Source organism: Schistocerca americana, chromosome 2, assembly GCF_021461395.2.
Source record: "Schistocerca americana isolate TAMUIC-IGC-003095 chromosome 2, iqSchAmer2.1, whole genome shotgun sequence".
Classification (NCBI taxonomy): Eukaryota; Metazoa; Arthropoda; class Insecta; order Orthoptera; family Acrididae; genus Schistocerca; species Schistocerca americana.
The window spans coordinates 471,356,659-471,377,556 of NC_060120.1; the positions used below are offsets into that span (position 1 = coordinate 471,356,659).

The 20,898-nt window shown below is 45.3% G+C and overlaps 1 protein-coding gene across 1 annotated transcript in view; it reads right to left on the reverse strand.

Annotated features, from left to right (window-relative positions):
• LOC124593733 (lysosomal acid glucosylceramidase-like) overlaps positions 1-20,898 on the reverse strand; it is a 152,182-nt gene that overhangs the window by 78,342 nt on the left and 52,942 nt on the right. The window contains exon 3 of the mRNA XM_047132063.1: positions 12,628-12,769. Coding sequence (XP_046988019.1) covers positions 12,628-12,769 — 142 coding nt within the window. The remainder of the gene's footprint in view (positions 1-12,627; positions 12,770-20,898) is intronic.

Genomic DNA, 20,898 nt, shown 5'->3' on the forward strand with positions numbered 1-20,898 from the left:
AAGTCACTGACGATAGTGCCACTAAAGCAGTTATTAAACACGGTTTTCCGAAACTCCTTCACCAAAGAAGATGAAGTAAATATTCCTGAATTCCAGTCAAGAACAACTGCCAAGATGAAAAACGTAGAAGTAAATATCCTCGGTGTAACAAAGCAGCTTAAATAATTTAATAAAGCCAAGGCCTCCGGTCCAGATTGTACACCGGTCAGGTTCCTCTCAGAGTATGCTGATGCAATAGCTCCACATTTATCAATTATATAAAACCGCTCGCTTACAGAAAGATCCGCACCTAAAGACTGGAAAATTGCTCGTCACATCAATACCCAGAAAGGGAAATAGGAGCAGTGCGCTAAATTACAGGCCCATATCACTACCGTCGATTTGCAGTAGGGTTTTGGAACATACATTGTGTTCGAACATTATGAATTACCTCGAAGAAAACGATTTATTGACACATAGTCAGCACGGATTCAGAAAATATCGTTATTCTGAAACACAACTAGCTCTTTATACTCACGAAGTAATGAGTGCTATCGACAGGATATGTCAAATTGATTCCATGTTTTTAGAATTCCAGAAGACTTTTGACACCGTTCGTCACAAGCGTTTTCTAATCAAAGGGCGTGCCTATGGAATATCGCTTCAGTTGTGCGACTGGATTAGTGATTTCCTGTCAGAAAGGTCACAGTTCGTAGTAATAGACGGAAAGTCATCGAGTAAAACATTTCCGGCGTTCCCCAAGGAAGTGTTATAGGCCCTCTGTTTTTCCCCATCTATATTAACGACATATGAGACAATCTGAGTAGCCCTCTTATATTGTTTGCAGATGATGCTGTCATTTACCGTCTTGAAAAGTCATCAAATGACCAAAACGAATTGCAAATTGATTTAGATACGGTATATGTATGGTGTGATAAGTGGCAATTGACGCTGAATAAAGAAAAGTGTGAAGTTATTCACATGAGTACTAAAAGAAATTCGGTGAATTTCGATTACGCGATAAGTCACACAAATGTGAAGGCTGCACATTCAACTAAATATTTAGGGATTACATTTACAAACAACCTAAATAGGAATGATCACATAGAAAATTTGAGTAGAGCAAGCTAAAGACTGCGATTCATTGGCAGAACACTTAAAAGGTGCAACAGGTCTACTAAAGAGACTGCTTACACCACTTGTCCGCCCTATTCTGGAGTACTGCTGTGCGATGTGGGATCCGCATCAGGTGGGAGTGAGTGAAGACATCGAAAAAGTTCAAAGAAGGGCAGCTCGTTTAGTATTATCGCGAAGTAGTGGAGATAGTGCCACAGACATGATTTGTGAACAGGAGTGGCAATCACTAAAAGAAAGACGTTTTTCGTTGCGACGGGATCTTCTCATGAAATTTCAATCACCAATTTTCTCCTTCGATTGCGAAAACATTCTGTTGGCATCTACCTACATAGGGAGAAATAATCATCACGATAAAATAAGAGAAATCAGGGCTCACACAGAAAGATTTAAGTGGTCGTTTCTCCCGCGCGCCGTTCGAGAGTGGAACGGTAGAGAGACAGTTTGAAGGTGGTTTATTGAACCCCCTGCCAAGCACTTTATTGTGAATAGCAGAGTAATCACGTAGATGTAGATGTAGTCGGTCATGCGAACTTTTTTGTGATTAACGCCATCTACTTCCCGAACAGGTTTGTCGAGCTCAGCGAGACATCGTCTCACAGGATTATCCCCAATGCATATTTCAAATTTGTTGTGAACTCTGTCATATGAGCATACAACTTGATACCATGCCGCATGTAATATGTGTCGTTCTGTGAAGACAGAATGACAGGCAGAGGCGTCACCTTCACAAGTCTGCATACATGATTAAGGGACATTGCTTCTTATGGAGTGCATTTTTAAACTTCAAAAACATTTCATCCTCGGCAAGCGTTTCCAAACATACCAGTTTTTAATCCAATCAATCAATAAGATGCCTCTCAAGAAACTATAGTCCTAGTAAAAGAGTTGAGACATCTGCAGCAAAAAGGTCGTTCGTGTTGATTTTTGCTCTATTGCTCGGAAAGCAGGTGGGATATGATTTTCATCAGGACGTAGTGTTGCTTCTCATTCTTGGAGAATAGCAACAGATCTACATGACTGAATACTGACTGCCTAATTTTGAAAAGTAGAGGTGTCCAACTGCTTTGTTCTTGAGTTCTTTGTTCTGCACAGTGTGCTAACGGCCGTTTTCTTCTGGCTCACTATCATCATCAACATCCAAGCTGTAAAGATGAACTCTATGGTCTGGATTCTGCTTCTCTAGTTTCGGTATGTCTTGGATTTTTACGAGGAATCAAACACCTGTGAAATTATAATGCCTGTGGACATTTGATGTATTGTAAGCGCTCAGAAGCACTCCATTTGCAGGGCAATTTCTGTCGCTAACCAGAGGTGACAATGTGAAGCAGTACTCATCCTCCTCATCTACATTCTGGACTGTAAATACATTTTTTTAGCAGTAATATCTTTCTGAAGAGGGATGAAGCTGGACCAACCATTAACTGGTTCATGGGCATGTGATTATATATCGAGATACATACACTCCTGGAAATGGAAAAAAGAACACATTGACACCGGTGTGTCAGACCCACCATACTTGCTCCGGACACTGCGAGAGGGCTGTACAAGCAATGATCACACGCACGGCACAGCGGACACACCAGGAACCGCGGTGTTGGCCGTCGAATGGCGCTAGCTGCGCAGCATTTGTGCACCGCCGCCGTCAGTGTCAGCCAGTTTGCCGTGGCATACGGAGCTCCATCGCAGTCTGTAACACTGGTAGCATGCCGCTACAGCGTGGACGTGAACCGTATGTGCAATTGACGGACTTTGAGCGAGGGCGTATAGTGGGCATGCGGGAGGCCGGGTGGACGTACCGCCGAATTGCTCAACACGTGGGGCGTGAGGTCTCCACAGTACATCGATGTTGTCGCCAGTGGTCGGCGGAAGGTGCACGTGCCCGTCGACCTGGGACCGGACCGCAGCGACGCACGGATGCACGCCAAGACCGTAGGATCCTACGCAGAGCCGTAGGGGACCGCACCGCCACTTCCCAGCAAATTAGGGACACTGTTGCTCCTGGGGTATCGGCGAGGACCATTCGCAACCGTCTCCATGAAGCTGGGCTACGGTCCCGCACACCGTTAGGCCGTCTCCCGCTCACGCCCCAACATCGTGCAGCCCGCCTCCAGTGGTGTCGCGACAGGCGTGAATGGAGGGACGAATGGAGACGTGTCGTCTTCAGCGATGAGAGTCGCTTCTGCCTTGGTGCCAATGATTGTCGTATGCGTGTTTGGCGCCGTGCAGGTGAGCGCCACAATCAGGACTGCATACGACTGAGGCACACAGGGCCAACACCCGGCATCATGGTGTGGGGAGCGATGTCCTACACTGGCCGTACACCACTGGTGATCGTCGAGGGGACACTGAATAGTGCACGGTACATCCAAACCGTCATCGAACCCATCGTTCTACCATTCCTAGACCGGCAAGGGAACTTGCTGTTCCAACAGGACAATGCACGTCCGCATGTATCCCGTGCCACCCAACGTGCTCTAGAAGGTGTAAGTCAACTACCCTGGCCAGCAAGATCTCCGGATCTGTCCCCCATTGAGCATGTTTGGGACTGGATGAAGCGTCGTCTCACGCGGTCTGCACGTCCAGCACGAACGCTGGTCCATCTGAGGCGCCAGGTGGAAATGGCATGGCAAGCCGTTCCACAGGACTACATCCAGCATCTCTACGGTCGTCTCCATGGGAGAATAGCAGCCTGCATTGCTGCGAAAGGTGGATATACACTGTACTAGTGCCGACATTGTGCATGCTCTGTTGCCTGTGTCTATGTGCCTGTGGTTCTGTCAGTGTGATCATGTGATGTATCTGACCCCAGGAATGTGTCAATAAAGTTTCCCCTTCCTGGGACAATGAATTCACGGTGTTCTTATTTCAATTTCCAGGAGTGTAGTTGAGTGCCTTACCAAAGCTCTTTCCTGCATTTCGAAAAAATGGCCGAGTATCACACTCTTAGAAACGACTTTGCGATTGAATCACATCATGATATCACACCAGACTTCCCCGAAATTTGGACTATGCTCTTTTCATCACTAACACCACCAACCTCTCTCATAGGGTAAGTCAGCTCACAATATAGAGCTACCTCTAGAGGCAAGTCATACAACAGTCGACTGGGGCGTTCTGACGGATGTCGAAAGGGAAAATCGCCAGACTGAAGGAAAAGACCCATGATGTACCTGAGAATACTGCTAAGCGGTATGTCCTAGAGGAAGACCTGTAACACACCACCAATTTGCATGACGTGCACAGTGACTGGCCTCTGCGTCCAGAGCACCTAGTCCCACAATATAGTTCGGTCTCCAGGCTGATGCAGGGGAAAATGCAGACACACATTCTGCGCTGCAGATATCTCCAGCAACGCCTCAGGTTGAGGATGAAAATTGTTAGAATCACCTATGGCATCTCCTTCGACCAGTAACGCTGGTTGAAAGAGTGCATTTATTCTTTGAATACCGCAAAATATGTTTAATTTATGGTTGGGATGAGCGTTAGGGCGCAAGATATTACATCGCCATGTCAATTTTGAAGTGGATCAGCATCTTCAATCAAGAACTGTTCGCTGTGGATATGGTTAAGATTTCAGTGCCATTCAAGAAGCCGATTTATATGGGTATGAGTATTCTTGATTCTTCAAACTCCACATGTACCGCTTTCACTACGAGTTTGCAAACCCAATCTTCGCTGATCCCAACTTACGTTATAGGAATACAGCTCCATCCTCATACATACTTTGCAAGCCACCATCAGAGCCTTTTGGCTGCGCGGTTCTAGGCGCTACAGTCTGGAACCGCGCGACCGCTACGGTCGTAGGTTCGAATCCTGCCTCGGGCATGGATGTGTGTGATGTCAGTTTAGTTAGGTTTAAGTAGTTCTAAGTTGTAGGGGACTGATGACCTCAGAAGGTAAGTCCCATAGTGCTCAGAGCCATTTGAACCATTTGAACAGAGCGTGTTGGAGGGTACCCTGTACCTCTGCTGATCATTTTCATTACTGTTCCACTCGCAAACAGAGCGAGTGACAAACGACTGTCTATATGCATCCGTACGAACCTTAATCTCTAGTATCTTCGTAGTCCTTGCACGAAATTTACGTCGGCGACAGTAGTATCGTTCTGCAGTCAACTTCTAATGCCGGTTCTCTAAATTTTCTCAACAGTATTCCTCCAAAAGAACGTTGTCTTCCCTCAAAGATTCCCACTGAAGATCCTGAAGCATCTCTTTAATACTTGTATGTTGATCGCACCTGCCTGTAACAAATGTAGCAGCCTTCTTCTGACTTGCTTTGATGTCTTCCCTTAATACGACCTAGTGCAGATCAGACACTCGAGCAGTGCTCAAGAATGAACTATACTAGTTTCCAACGTTCTGCCTCCTTTCCAATAAACCGAAGTCGACCATTCGCCTTAACTACTACAACCATGTGCTCGTTCCATTTCATATCGCTTTGCAAAGTTATTCCTAAATATTTAACCGATGTGACTTTTTCAAGTGGTACGCTGCTGATGCTGTATTCGAATATTCCGGGTCTTTTTTCCCTACTCATCTACACTAACTTAAATTTTTCTACTCGAACATTTAGAGCTAGCTGCCATTCATCACGGCACGTGCAGGCCATCTTGTACCCTGCTACACTCACTCAACGACGAGATCTTTCTGTACATCACAGCATCACCAGCAAGCAGCCGCAGATTTTTGTTTGTCCTCTCCGTCAGATCATTTATGTCAGCAGAGAATAACAGCGGTCCTATCAAATTTTCCTGGGGCTCTCCTGACGATACCCTTGTCTCTGATGAATACTCGCCATCGAGGATAACGTACTGAGTTCTGTTACTTAAGAAGTCTTCGAGGCACTGACACATCTGGGAACCTATTCTGTACGGTTGTTCCCTTGTCAACAGTCTGCAATGGGGCATCATACCAAATGCTCTTTGGAAATCTAGAAATATAGACTCCGTCTGTTGTCCTCCAACCTTAGTACGAGGATATCATGTGAGGAAAGGGCAAGCTGAGTTTCGACCGAGCGATGCTTTCTGAAACCATGCTGCTTCGTGAACAGAACGTTTTCTGTCTCAAGAACTATGCAGCAAACCGATGTTAAGGACTTTGGTCTGTAATTTAGCGCTTACGTTCTTTTTGCCTTCTTATACAGGGTGTTACAAAAACGTACGGCCAAACTTTCAGGAAACATTCCTCACACACAAATAAAGAAAAGATGTTATGTAGACATGTGTCCGGAGACGCTTAATTTCCATGTTAGAGCTCATTTTAGTTTCGTCAGTATGTACTGTACTTCCACGATTCACCGCCAGTTGGCTCAATTGAAGGAAGGTAATGTGTTGACATGCGACTCATTTCCCTACAGTACTAGCATCAAGCACATCAGTGCGTAGCATCAACAGGTTAGTGTTCATCACGAACGTGGTTTTGCAGTCAGTGCAATGTTTACAAATGCGGAGTTGGAGATGCCCATTTGATGTATGGATTAGCACGGGGCAATAGCCGTGGCACGGTGCGTTTGTATCGAGACAGATTTCCAGAACGAAGGTGTCCCGACAGGAAGGCGTTCGAAGCAATTGATCGGCGTCTTAGGGGGCACGGAACATTCCAGCCTATGACTCGTGACTGGGGAAGACCTAGAACGACGAGGACACTTGCGATGAACGAGGCAATTCTTCGTGCAGTTGACGATAACCCTAACGTCAGCATCAGAGAAGTTGCTGCTGTACAAGGTAACGTTGACCACGTCACTGTATGGAGAGTGCCACGGGAGAACCAGTTGTTTCTGTACCATGTAAGCGTGTGCAGGCACTATCAGCAGCTGATTGGCCTCCACGGGTACACTTCTGCGATTGGTTCATCCAACAATGCGTCAATCCGCATTTCAGTGCAAATGTTCTCTTTACGGATGAGGCTTCATTCCAACGTGATCAAATTGTAAATTTTCACAATCAACATGTGTGGGCTGACGAGAATCCGCACGCAATTGTGCAATCACGTCATCAACACAGATTTTCTGTGAACGTTTGGGCAGGTATTGTTGGTGATGTCTTGATTGGGCCCCATGTTCTTCCACCTACGCTCAATGGAGCACGTTATCATGATTTCATACGGGATACTCTACCTGTGCTGCTAGAACATGTGCCTTTACAAGTACGACACAACAAGTGGTTCATGCACGATGGAGCTTCTGCACATTTCAGTCGAAGTGTTCGTACGCTTCTCAACAACAGATTCGGTGACCAATGGATTGGTAGAGGCGGACCAATTCCATGGCCTCCACGCTCTCTGACCTCAACCCTCTTGACTTTCCTTTATGGGGGCATTTGAAAGCTCTTGTCTACGCAACCCCGGTACCAAATGTAGAGACTCTTCGTGCTCGTATTGTGGACGGCTGTGATACAATACGCCATTCTCCAGGGCTGCATCAGCGCATCAGGGATTCCATGCGACGGAGGGTGGATGCATGTATCCTCGCTAACGGAGGACATTTTCAACATTTCCTGTAACACAGTGTTTGAAGTCACGCTGGTACGTTCTGTTGCTGTGTGTTTCCATTCCATGAGTAATGTGATTTGAAGAGAAGTAATAAAATGAGCTCTAACATGGAAAGTAAGCGTTTCCGGACACATGTCCACATAACATATTTTCCTTCTTTGTGTGTGAGAAATGTTTCCTGAAAGTTTGGCTGTACCTTTTTGTAACACCCTGTATAAAGGGGTCAGCTGCACTGTTTTCCAATCGCTTGGGACTCTGCTCTGGGTGAGAGATTCGCGATAAATGCAAGCTATGTAAGAGTAGAGTACTCTTTGCAACACCGAAATCTCTACGCATATTAGCATGTCCTCCATATGTGAGCCCGTGCGAAGATCAAATGAAGGCATGTTTGTATGATTCTTCTGCGTGAACAATTTCTTAAAAGCGAAATTTAAAGAGCAGCTTTCCTTTTGGTATCTTCTACAGCCACACTGAAAATGTCGAACCTACAACACGCAGTTGTTCCAAACTAAAGTGACTAGATGAGACAGACGCCATATTTATTTTGGTGTATTTAGGTGGTTTCTATTATAACTTGCAGTATGCCGTTTCAAGGTAAAGATGCATTGAAGATTTATAACAAACACGCCATCCTCATCATTAAATATCAGGTAATGATGCATCAACGATATAAACCTTCAAAGTGCCGAAGGAAGTAGGTTTGTGCGTTTTCGTCCTGTTATGTACTCATATGTTTGTTTTTTTTTATTTTTTATTTTACCGTTGTTAACGTTTCTGGGAGTATGTTATGAATGCCATAGAAGTGTGTTCTGCAATGTTCGGGGTAGATGAAAAGGGCTGTTTATGGACGACATGACCGACCAATCACTCTGAGGGATCTACGCCGAATCGCCATTGAGGAGTGGGACAATCTGGACCAACAATGTCTTGATGAACTTGTGGATAGTATGCCACGACGAATAGAGGCATGCATCAATGCAAGAGGATGTGCTACAGGGTATTAGAGGTACCGGTGTGTACAACAATCTGGAGCACCACCTCTGAAGGTCTCGCTGTACAGTGGTACAACATGCAATGTGTGGTTTTCATGAGCAATAAAAAAGCGGAAATTATGTGTATGTTGATCTCTATTTTCTGTACAGGTTACGGAACTCTCGGAAACGAGTGATGCAAAACTTTTTTTGATGTGTGTATTGACTTCAGTAGCCATAGTTGCTATGATGACATCGTAATCACCAATCCCTGTATCTATACCGATACCGTCGATAAGGGCAGGTCTGTTTGTAGCTATAAGGACTATATTAGCGTGTAGGCTGGCGAAGTAGCTGCTCAAGACGCTTTTTGAAAAACGTGTTGAAAAGCATTTCACAAGACTGTCTGTCTGTCTGTACATTCTGTAATAAATCCACTGACATTTCGGTCTATACTCGGTAGATTAATTTTATCTTCAACTAATATTGGACGATCTCCGTATGCCCAACCTACTGACCGCAGTCTTTCTTTGACCGACTCAAAATTTTTATAGCGGAACTTGGTGACCAGTAAAACATCCAAAAATTAACATGATTTCACCTAGACCTGTTATACGTGGTAACTTCACTGTCACATTAGGATCCGACAATATTTTTGTTAACTACTCCTTCTAAGGTGCGTAAACTGAGTTTCCGATATACAACCCATGACTCGCTAAATATCTCAGAGCTTTCTGCTTCGGGTTTCAGCCAGCTCTCGGCCCCAAGAATAATTTTAACGTATGAAATTTCCTGGAGGACAATAAATTTCGGAACTTTGTTGTGAATACTCGATGATTTACTGATAAAATTTTGACAGTTGAAATGCCTTAACTCTGAACACGGTCTGATACAGCAGTATGCATGTCGTCTGGTGAGTATTCATTAGACTACTTCGAATTACCACATACCCTAAAAACACCCATGTGAAATCCACAAGCACACTGCTACCTGAATAGCTGCTTGCTTTGTGTGGTGCACCCCTGACCTATGAACAGTAGTTCTACAGTTCTCCATCCGACAATACAAGTCCAGAAATCTGCAGCCAAGACCATCCCAGAGTCGACGAAGCTTTTAACTGAGATCCTCCGCTCAGCTCCAAACCAAAGGCCTCTGATCAACTCTGTGATCCATGCTGAAAATTGTAAGCCCTACTTGCACCTCCCACGCAAGGTCAGCAGTCTTCACCACTTCCTCTAGCCGCCTGTATGAACTGAGGTTGGCCTCACAACTCAAGTGACAGGTATCGCTGGTGCTGACATTAGCCACAACTTGCATAGTATTGCACCCTGCACGCTCGAAAACCACGTGAAAGGCCTCCTCCATTACTCAAATAAGTTCCCCGTAGCAGACATACCAAGTGCACGTTGGTTTTATTTCTGTCTCTGAACCGCACCTAACGTTGGAGCCCCCAGTAGCTCAGTAACTAGCAAACCCATGCCTCAATGTGCCTGCTCAGAGCCTGCTGAAGGAATGGCCATCTGTCCACCCACAGTGCGAATAGGCTAGGCCAGACAACCAGTCTCCACGTCGGCCCTCCGCCAAAAGTGACATGAACGCGTTGCCACTCACCATGCACAGAACTTTTGGGCGAGACAAGCGATACCTGAAGTGTCCCATGAGACACAACAGATTCTCTGTTACCGTTACACACTGAGGCAGCAGCCTGAAGATGCCCGACTGCAGCCAAAAGTGCATTCAGCTCTTCGCAAAATGTAGCCAGCTCCTCCTGCATCTGCATGAACCATGCACACGTCCTACCCACCCTATCATGACTGGTTCAAGAAGTAAACCATAAAATACCAGACAGAACCTAGATATGCAACTTGATACCCTCCTAAAGTGTCGCCAATGGGGGCTGACGCCTTAATTTCCTATGTAGACAGTTTCATCACTGAGTAGAATGTAGCGATCCATATGAAGTAATTAGATACAAATCCCATTCGCGGCATTTGGATATACAGCCAGTAATCCTTACACAACAAAACAAGAAGGTTATCGCCCTAATAAAAGATGAGCTGAAGAGGTTGCGGATTGTAGAGTTTGTAGGGCTCATGTCAAAGATGTATACTTACCGCATAGATGCAGGTGCCACTTAGAGTCAGACTAAGAGTGTGCATCATGCAGCTTCAAAGGCTCTTACAATCGAGGATGACAAGAGGTACCTGCTCGAGGGGGTAGGCGCCACTCCACATATGGTGCACCAAATAGCCTTTCTACCAAGAGGCCATGGGATATATAGTGCAATTGCAGCTGAAAGTCAGGTGTCACATCATGACACTTCATCGTGAGGGAGCCACCCATACTCACACAATTACCTGGGTAATTGAGTGCCTGTGTGTGTGTGTGTGTGTGTGTGTGTGTGTGTGTGTTAATTTATAGTGGCTCTGTATGAGAATGAGTTGGATGAACTGCTTGTCATAGGTGTGTGTGTGTGTGTGTGTGTGTGTGTGTGTGTATGACTACATATCATATGTACTTGTAAACATTATATATGATCTTATGTGGGGTTTCTCTTCACCCTGCTGCTTCCAATTCCCGTTTCCCATACCCTACGTTGTAAACAGAAAAAAATATCAGAAGAAAACCATTAAAATGTAAATATTGTAAGTAGAGATTGAAAAATTGTAGAAAAATTATTGTTAACAAATTTTATGGCAAAAATTGTTAAAAGATCTCAAATTAATTTGTGGAACTCCATTATTATTTCCTAACTCTTATCCTATAAAGAAAAAATTACTGCTTTTAACGAACCTGATGGTCCTCTCCCTATGGTGTCCAACATTAGAATGAAGCCACCCACTGAAGTGCTCCAATTATAGAAGCAGGAGAGAAGTATAAGGAACAGCTCTAATCCCATTAGTCCAGACTTTACGAGCATCTTACCACCTGCACGTCATATTATTGGTTCCCAGCAGTCCTTATTAGCCGAGTGAAATGGTTCAGCTCAGTACATCAGGTAGGAGGAGGGCGATCTTGAATATACCCCCTCTCTAGGTCTAGTGTAACCTGACTCCAGAAGTCCTTATGAGGTGCATGGACAGGTATTGGAAGGATGGAGGGGTGGGTAGGCAGGATGTGTAACCTAACACTCATATCTGACAGTCATGGTCAAGGTCGTCTAGTCTGCGCATTTGCCTCATGTGGAACCAAATACCTCCTCTCAAGGCCAAATGTAACTTGACACTGGAAGTGACGTTATCAAACCGGTTAAAACCGATTCTGAGCTCGAACCAGCAGTATCTCAAGTGTGTGAACAACAGGAGGGTTTCCCTGGATGACCTTCAATAGAACTAGTCCAACTGCGTAATCTGACATCGCAAGTGACGTCTTCAAACTGTTTGTAACCGGTTCTGCGCCAGAACCTGCCCTCCTATCGTACTGGTCCTATAAATAACGTTATTGTACATTTTGAATAGCGCACTTTCAAATCACGTCCCTTTAAATTGTGTCCCTTCATTTGTAAAACTGGCACGGCTTTTCTAGTGTAAGATACACAAATTTCCCTTTTTAGATACTTGGTTTTGAAAACTGTAAGTGGCTCATCCAAATTGCTGCAGGCCATTTTCACTCTTCTACTCTGCTACTGAGCAGCACTTTCTGATAAATTAAATATCAACTTTGTGCTGAACTGCAGCTCTATGACCACACAACAGAACTGTAAGGGTTGCTGCTTGGACTTAAAGCTTGGTAAATAAACTCTCAAAAAATTATTGTATCTTCAGCGCTAATATGTAAAAGGTACGAGGTTCAACTATCATGCGTGGCGGACAATGTATTACCTTTCACGACAAATTGAAGCTACAGATTTCAATATTTTTACATATTACATATTACACCATTAATAAATGTTGGCGAAGTGACAGTGTGCAGTGATGTGCGCAGACACATAATTGTTTCCTTTAATTTCTGGAGAAAATAAGTTGTTTCACCAATCTAACAGGCAGGAACTGCTTTATCGGGTAATACGTGACAAGCGAGAGAAGAAGTCCGTTAGGTGAGGTTGGCCCTACCTGAGCAGATGCTGCTGGGTGGCCGAGCTGAGCGCCCTGATGTTGATGGCGGTGGAGTCCGACATACCGCCGCCGAAGCCCAGCATCCGCTGGAACTGCTGGCTTGTATCCACCCGTAGGCGCGCCGCTCCAGACCGCAGCTCTGCAACCACACAACAGGACTACAGCACGACTGTTATCAGCAACATTGCTTTGGTTCAAATGGCTCTGAGCACTATGGGACTTAACTTCTGAAGTCCTCAGTCCCCTAGAACTTAGAACTACTTAAACTAACCTAAGGACATCACACACACCCATGCCCGAGGCAGGATTCGAAGCTGCGACCGTAGCGGTCGCGGGGTTCCAGACTGTAGCGCTTAGAACCGTTCGGCCACCCCGGCCGGCCAACATTGCTGTGTTTGACTGTCTGTTGTTGTTGTCTCTATTCTTTCCATAAATGTCTATGCTGTTTAAACCTCTTAGTCTGTATGTAGCATGTGCAACGTACATCCATTTGAATCTGCTTACTGAAGTCAAGCCTTGCTCTCCCTCCCCCCTAAGACCCCCCCCCCCAGCCCCCGCACATACATAAGTACCTGATTACAAAACTGACATTTCGATGGTTTCTCAGGATTTGTCCAATCAACCCCACCCTTTGATTTAGTAAAGTTGTGCTCCACTGTTTCTTTCTTCCTGATTCGACTCACTATCATTTTATGAATCAGACGTGTACCCAGTCTAATCTTCAGCATTCTTCTGTAACTACATATTTCAAAAGTTGATCATCCATGTTTTACTGCCATACAATGTTTCAGTCCAGTGAAATACTTTCAGAAGGGACCTACCGATCATTAAATTTATTTTCATATTTTTTCCAATAGCAAGTCAGTATTTTTTTTACTGTTAAAACATTTTTTTGCAGTCTTCTGTATGGTTCGAGGTGGCATCCCCACGAATTCCGCTCTCCGATTAGCACTTACAAACAGCGTCCTCTGTTATTTGATATACTCCAGTCTCGGTCTTCCTCTACAGTTTTTACCTTCTACAGGTTCCTCTAGTACCAAGAAAGTTATTCCCAGATGTCTTAACACATGTTCTGTCATCCTGTCTCTTTTTCTTGTCAGTGTTTTCCATACATTTCCTTCCCCGCCGATTCTGAGGAGCACCTCCTCATTCCTTACCCAATCAGTCCACTTAATTTTCAACATTATTCTGTAGCACTATAACTCAAATGCCTCTATTCTCTTCTGTCCGTTTTTCCCACAGTCCATGTCTCACTATCATACGGTGCTGTGCTCCAAACGCGCATTCTCAGAAATTTTTTCCTCGAAATAAGATCTGTGTTTGACACTAGCAGACTTCTCTAGGCCATGAATCCCTTCTTTGCCTGTGCTAAGCTGCTTTTTATGTCCTCCTTGCTCCGTCTGTTATGTGTTATTTTGCTGCCTAGGTATCAGAATTCCTTCATCTACTTCGTGATCACCGATCCTGATGTTAAATTTCTCGCTGTTCAAGCCTATTAATCTAATTTCCCTAGTATTATCCGACGTCATTCATCTACTTTGTCTTATACTTTCAACATTGCAGCACAGTCAGCAATCCTGATAGTCTAATATATAAGAAACTATGAGCATCGATTGCGGTAATGAAACCAAACTTTACCTAGGTTTCAGTCCAAATAATTGAGCCTTTTTCAGAAGATATACCTGAATCTATAATTTTTAAAATGTGACTTACGCCTATTCAGGCTGTTTTAGTTTCATTTCTAGACCCTGCCCTCTTAGACAAATTATAGATTCAGGTATATCTTCTGAAGAAGGCTCAATTATTTGAGCTGCAACCTAGGTAATGGTTGGTTTCATTACCGCAATCCAGTCTGATAGTTTCTTATATATTACTTTGTTTTACATTTATTGACATTAAGCTTATAATCGCTCTGCAAGGTACTATCCGCTCTGTTTTCTTAGCTGTCTCTGTCATAATTACAATGTGACTGAGTAATGGAATGGAACATCTACGTAAGGAGACAAGAAGTTTAGTGTCAGATGCTGTGGGTACACTCAAATATGACGTGAAAGTGGGTGAAGAAGTGGAAACCCTCGGCTAGGCATGATGGCCAAGAAGTTCAAGGTGGTGGTGGTTAGTGTTTAACGTCCCGTCGACAACGAGGTCATTAGAGACGGAGCGCAAGCTCGGGTTCGGGATGGATTGGGAAGGAAATCGGCCGTGCCCTTTCAAAGGAACCATCCCGGCATTTGCCTGAAACGATTTAGGGAAATCACGGAAAACCTAAATCAGGATGGCCGGAGACAGGATTGAACCGTCGTCCTCCCGAATGCGAGTCCAGTGTGCTAACCACTGCGCCACCTCGCTCGGTAAGAAGTTCAAGAGCCTCAATACACAGGGGTGGCAAAAGTCATGGGATACCTCTTAATATCGTGCCGGACCTTCTTTTGTCAAGCGTAGAGCAGTAACTCGACGTGGCCTGTACTTAACAAGTCGTTGGAACTCACCTGCACAAATATTGAGCCATTCTGCCCCTACAGCCGTCCATAATTGCGAAAGTGTTGCTGGTGCATAATTTTGTGCACAAACTAACCTCTCGATTATGTCCGATAAATATTCGATGGGATTCGTGGCGAGCGATATGTAGGGGGGGGGGGGGGGGGGGGAGACCAAGTCAGTAGCTCGAATTGTCCAGAATGTTCTTCAAAGCAATCGCGAACAATTGTGACCCAGTGACATGGCACACTGTCGTGTATAAAAGTTCCATCATTGTTTGTCAACATGATGTCCATGAATGGCAACAAATGCTCTCCAAGTAGTCAAACATAACCATTTCCAATCAATATTCGGTTCAGTTGGACCAGAATACCTAGTCCATTCCATGTAAACAAAGTCCATACCAGCATGGAGCCACCACAAGCTTGCACAGTGCCTTGTTGACAATTTGGGCCTATGGCTTCGTGGTATCTAAGACACACTCGAACCCTTCCACTCGCGAAAGCACTTTGTCAGTGGCACTCGACAACTGAGGACGCGCAATACGTCTCCCTTGGCACTAGTGTGCTTGTGGGTGAGTTTGCATACGGTATTGCACAATTTAGGTGGGATGTTATGTATCAGTTACCTTGTTTCATTAACGTTGGCTTTTCCTGGCCGAGAACAAAATGGTTCAAATGGCTCTGAGCACTATGGGACTTAACTTCTTAGGTCATCAGTCCCCTAGAACTTAGAACTACTTAAACATAACTAACCTAAGGACAGCACACACATCCATGACTGAGGCAGGACTCGAACCTGCGACAGTAGCGGTCACGCGGTCCCAGACTGTAGCGCCTAGAACCGCTCGACCACTCCGGCCGGCGGCCAAGAACAATTCATGCCCTAGCTGCAGTAGTGAAAATAATAGTGGTACAAAATATCAATAGCACTTCTGCAAAGTCAAGTAAAACGAAGGCAGGACGTAACAATTATCATAATCCCGACTCATCTTTGTTTTTTCAAGATTGATAACCTCGGTGTTTTTATTAGTTCCTGCTGGTGTTGTTTCACAGGCTTTATGCGTAGTACCCGGTGTAAACATTGTGCAACAGGGCACAGAGGGGAAGGTACGAGTAGTGGTCAACTGTCCTTGGCAGTACGAAACATATCTCAATCCGCTGGTTTCCAAAGATAATGACATTTCAAACCACTAATGTTTAAGCCTTATACCATCGCAATCGGCAAACCTTAACCTTTTTATTAATTCTCCCTTACCTTCAATTTCTTTTCCGAATTTCCCCTACCGGTTCTACACCATACTGTATGAAGAGGATAAATAACATTGATCGTTGGGGGGGGGGGGGGGGGGAGGTTACAACGTCCCACTCCCATTTTTACTCGGTCGTTTTCACATCCGTCAACTCATAACTAAAGATTGGTTTTTATACAAGTAGTCAACAATGTTCACTACTTCAGAATTTCAGACAATGTTTTCCAGATAACATCATCAAAAGCCATGAATGTGCGTTTGCCTTCCTTCAAATTACCTTATAAGACGTGTCACTGTTTCAGTATTGAATTGAGCGCTGCTGCATCTCACAATGTTCATAGCATAGGCTATGCTGTTGCTTATGAGTCGTTCCTGGAAACTCTGAATGACTTCCTGACAAACTCTCGATGGGCATCCAGCTTACCGCGTGTTTCACTGAGTGAGCACAATACTAAACTGGAGCGACTAATCAGTTGTGACTTCGCGCAGAATACCATGGCGATGTTTAGCAAGTACACCATATTCCCGGCGGTTGTTTTCAGTCATTATTAGCGCTTGTGCTTGCGACTTTCGAATGATTCATCCAGTGACTTACAAACTCAACTGAGACAACTTTGTGCAGTATCAGTTTATAGGTATTTGACTTCTCCTGTGTAACAGGACAATATGACTGTCTGCATGGTAGCTGCAGCGTTACTCGTTTGGCTTTGCTTCGTGGAGTAATCTCTCCAGTTTATTACTGAGCTCACTGGTTCCATAGTTTCAGCTAATGGAGAAGATAAATTGTAGATAATGTCAGTAACTGTTTCTTGTATTTCATTTGTAACGACAAACAACTTTTTCTGTGTCTGTTGGTTCATGGAAAAATAGTGTAATTTCCTCGTTAAGCCTTGTATTCTAAACAAGTCCTGACATTTTGAAGAAAAGCATATAAGTACATAAAAACAGCAACCGAAACCTAGTGATGCTGTTGGTATCGATTCTTTTATCCCAGTATTATCAAAGTATGATGCAATTGTAATCAGACTTGTGCAAAATAACGTGTCACATGTGCAGAAACGCATTCTCGTCGTGAGCGCTGGGCGATTCCACCCCTTTGTTCCAAAGGGGCGGCCGCCTCAGTTGGCTGTCGGCTGCCGATCTGCACAGTTCAAGCGGTCTCGCTGTTCAAATGGCTCTGAGCACTATGGGACTTAACTTCTGAGGTCATCGGTCCCCTAGAACTTAGAACTACTTAAACCTAACTAACCTAAGGACATCACACACATCCATGCCCGAGGCAGGATTCGAACCTGCGACCGTAGCGGTCACGCGGTTCCAGACTGAAGCGCCTAGAACAGCTCGCCCACACCGGCCGGCGTCTCGCTGTTGTCTCTTTGCTACATAACGTGGCACTGCAGTTCTTCATATTTCGGCACATGTGATTACACAGGGTGGAGCACGAAACACCGGCCCCGAATACTAGACTGCTCATTGTCGCCCGCCGTGTGTCATCTTTTACTTGGAAGTCCTTGCGACTACGTTTTGTACTGACAGTACGAAAGCCGTTGCGCGTTGCTTAGGTAGTGTGAAGTAAATATCTCACAGAAATGTACCCTCTACAAGAAAGAATCGCTGTAGTGAAGGCGTACCTTTCTACTGGTTCACTTAAGGAAAGGCCAGACATTTTTTTGGAAAGAAGTTTCCATACCAACAAAGATCAGTATAGCATATTACAGGGTCAGTTGCAAACGCAAAAAAGAATCTAGCACCGTCCGTGCGTACACCTGCTGTGACAGCAAATATTAGAGCACAAATGATCTAGATCCTGAAGAGGGTTGGGTTGGTTGGTTAGGTTGTGGGGTTAGGGAAGGACGGGGAAGGAAGTCGGCCGTGCCCTTTCAAAGGAACCATCCCGGCATTTTCCTGGAGCGATTTAGGGAAATCACGGAAAACCTAAATCGGGATGGCCGGACGCGGGATTGAACCGTCGTCCTCCCGAATGCGAGTCCAGTGTGCCAACCACTGCGCCACCTCGACCGGAGAACCTGAAGAACTTGTCGCGACGAGTGAAAGTTTCGCCTACGTGTCTGGTCAATTCCGTTTACACCATATAGGGATGTAAATGTCGTGTGACTAGGGCCTCCCGTCGGGTAGACCGTTCGCCGGGAGCAAGTCTTTCGATTTGACGCCACTTCGGCGACTTGCGCGTCGATGGGGATGAAATGATGATGGTTAGGACAACACAACACCCAGTCCCTGACCGGAGAAAATCTCCGACCCCACCGGGAATCGAACCCGGGCCCTTAGGATTGACTTTCTCTCACGCTACCAGTCAGCTACCGGGGGCGAACATATAGGGATGAAGCCCTACAAAATGGCATGTGTGCACGAACTGAAAGAGGAAGATAAGTCAAGGCATGGAATTACTGTTGACTTTTATCTGTGAGGCAGTCTAAAGGGAAGAGAGAATGCAAATGACTCAGTAACGTTAGAGCCGCGTGGAGTGACCGCACGGTTTGAGGCGCCATGTCATGGATTGCGCGGCCACTCCCTCGGGCATCGGTGTGTGTGTTGTTCTCAGCATACGTTAGTTTGAGTAGTGTGTAAGTTTAGGGACCGATGACCTCAGCGGTTGGTCCCTTAGGAATTCACGCACATTTGAACATCCAACATTAGAAAACTTGAAGGACAATATTTGTAATGAAATTTTTTAGGAGTGTTGCGGCAATGTTGTGCAAAGTCTATATTAACATGTTAGGACGCGCGCAAAGGTGCACTGGAGCACAGGGAAGTCATTTTCAGTATCCAGTATAATGTAATGTAAAAGTCAAGATCAGTTCAGTAAATATACGAGTAGACATTTGTATTAGCTTATTAGTTGTTCTTTTACTATCTAATTATTACACGTTTGTTTGTTGTTGTATCTACTCGTGGCGGGCGACAATTCGTGTGTAACTGGCGAGCAGTCTGTACTACCGACCGGTTTTTCGTGCGCCACGCTGTTTAAGGAATGTACCAATTGCAGTCATCACGCAAGATGTGGACACAGCAGCAGCGTTTGCGGAGCGTGGCGATCAACTACTGGCGCCTTAGGGATCTCCCTGGCAAAACTGTCGTGTATTGTAATTCCTGAAGCAAAGTTATCGTGCTGCACCTAACAGATGCACGTATTGCGATTGATTGCCGGTATAATGGCGAGTGCGGAGGCTGCGGCCGAGATCTGCATGGCAGAGGAGCTGGTTTTGGTGCCGCCCTTGCCGCTCCTTCTACTTTCCTTGGCCGCTGCAGGGCATCCTCTCTGCTGATGGGGCATTTGCAGGCCTGGGCTTGATGCGCTGTAACGTTACCTGTGTTTGCTGAGGCACAGTAACTGGCTCTGATGAGGATACCTGCCATTTCGTTATGGAGGTGAGAACTAACCATCAACCAGTGTCTCATGGTGGTACCATAAAAGAAATTTACCGACTACCGTGGCTTCATCGCATACCTCGAGGGAGATCTCATCATCAGTCCTCTACGGCACTCGCAAGAATACAAGCAATTGAAATAGGGCTGCACTGATAACGTATCACAATGGCAGGGCTAGGCTGACTGTAGGAGAAGGACACTTCGGACGATGAGAAACTCGTCATTGACGAAAACCGGAAACGAGAAGGGGACAGAGGATGGACGCGAGGGGGCGGGGGAGTCAGAAAACCAACAGGTTGGGGCGAATGTGCCAAATGCAAATTCGTTTCCCGCCTTCAAAAACGATGGCGCAGAAGGCGAGATGCACACGTTTAGGCGGAAAAAGGAGTGAGTAACCCCAATCATAGCCTACCTTACCTGGATCATTTCATATCTTCTCAAGGAATTACAGGGAGTGGGTTGGGGGGGGGGGGGGGGGAGGTTAACAGGGAAACTAACAGCGGTCTACAGCGCCAAGACTACCAAAATACGGGGTCCATAAAGGACTGCCAGAAGGTTAAGATAGAACTCAAGAAAAAAGAAAATGAGTTCCACAAATACTTGATGGATCCGAAATAGGCACTGAGGGTCGTATTAAAACATGTGCCTATAGACGTGGAGGAGGAAGATGTAAGACTGGACTTAGTCCCAAAAGGATTGTGGTGTCCTCTGTACACCAGTTCTCCAAACCAGCTCAGCCAGGGAAGAAAGGACATGGCCAAACTTCTTAACGGTGATAGAAAATAATGAGTAAGCTCAAAGCGTCTTTAAGTTAAGTTTTATGCCGAACTTTCAGGTAGCAGTAGAGTGATATAACAAACTTGAAGATCCAGACCAATGCCATAGGTGCCAAAAATACAACCACACCAGCAAGAACTGCAGCTTGCAGCCCAGGTGTGTTAAGCGCACAGGTCCTCACCTAATCAAGCCATGCAAAACACCGTTGGGTGACTTGAGGTGTATAAATGTAGATGTAGATGTAGAAAGGACCGCCGACCCAGTCTGTGGAAACTGCAAGGGCACACATCCAGCCAACTATCGTGGCTGCGAGGTTTACCAGAGATTTTTGCGAAGTAAGTGGCAGCGGAAAACTGCCACCACATCTATAG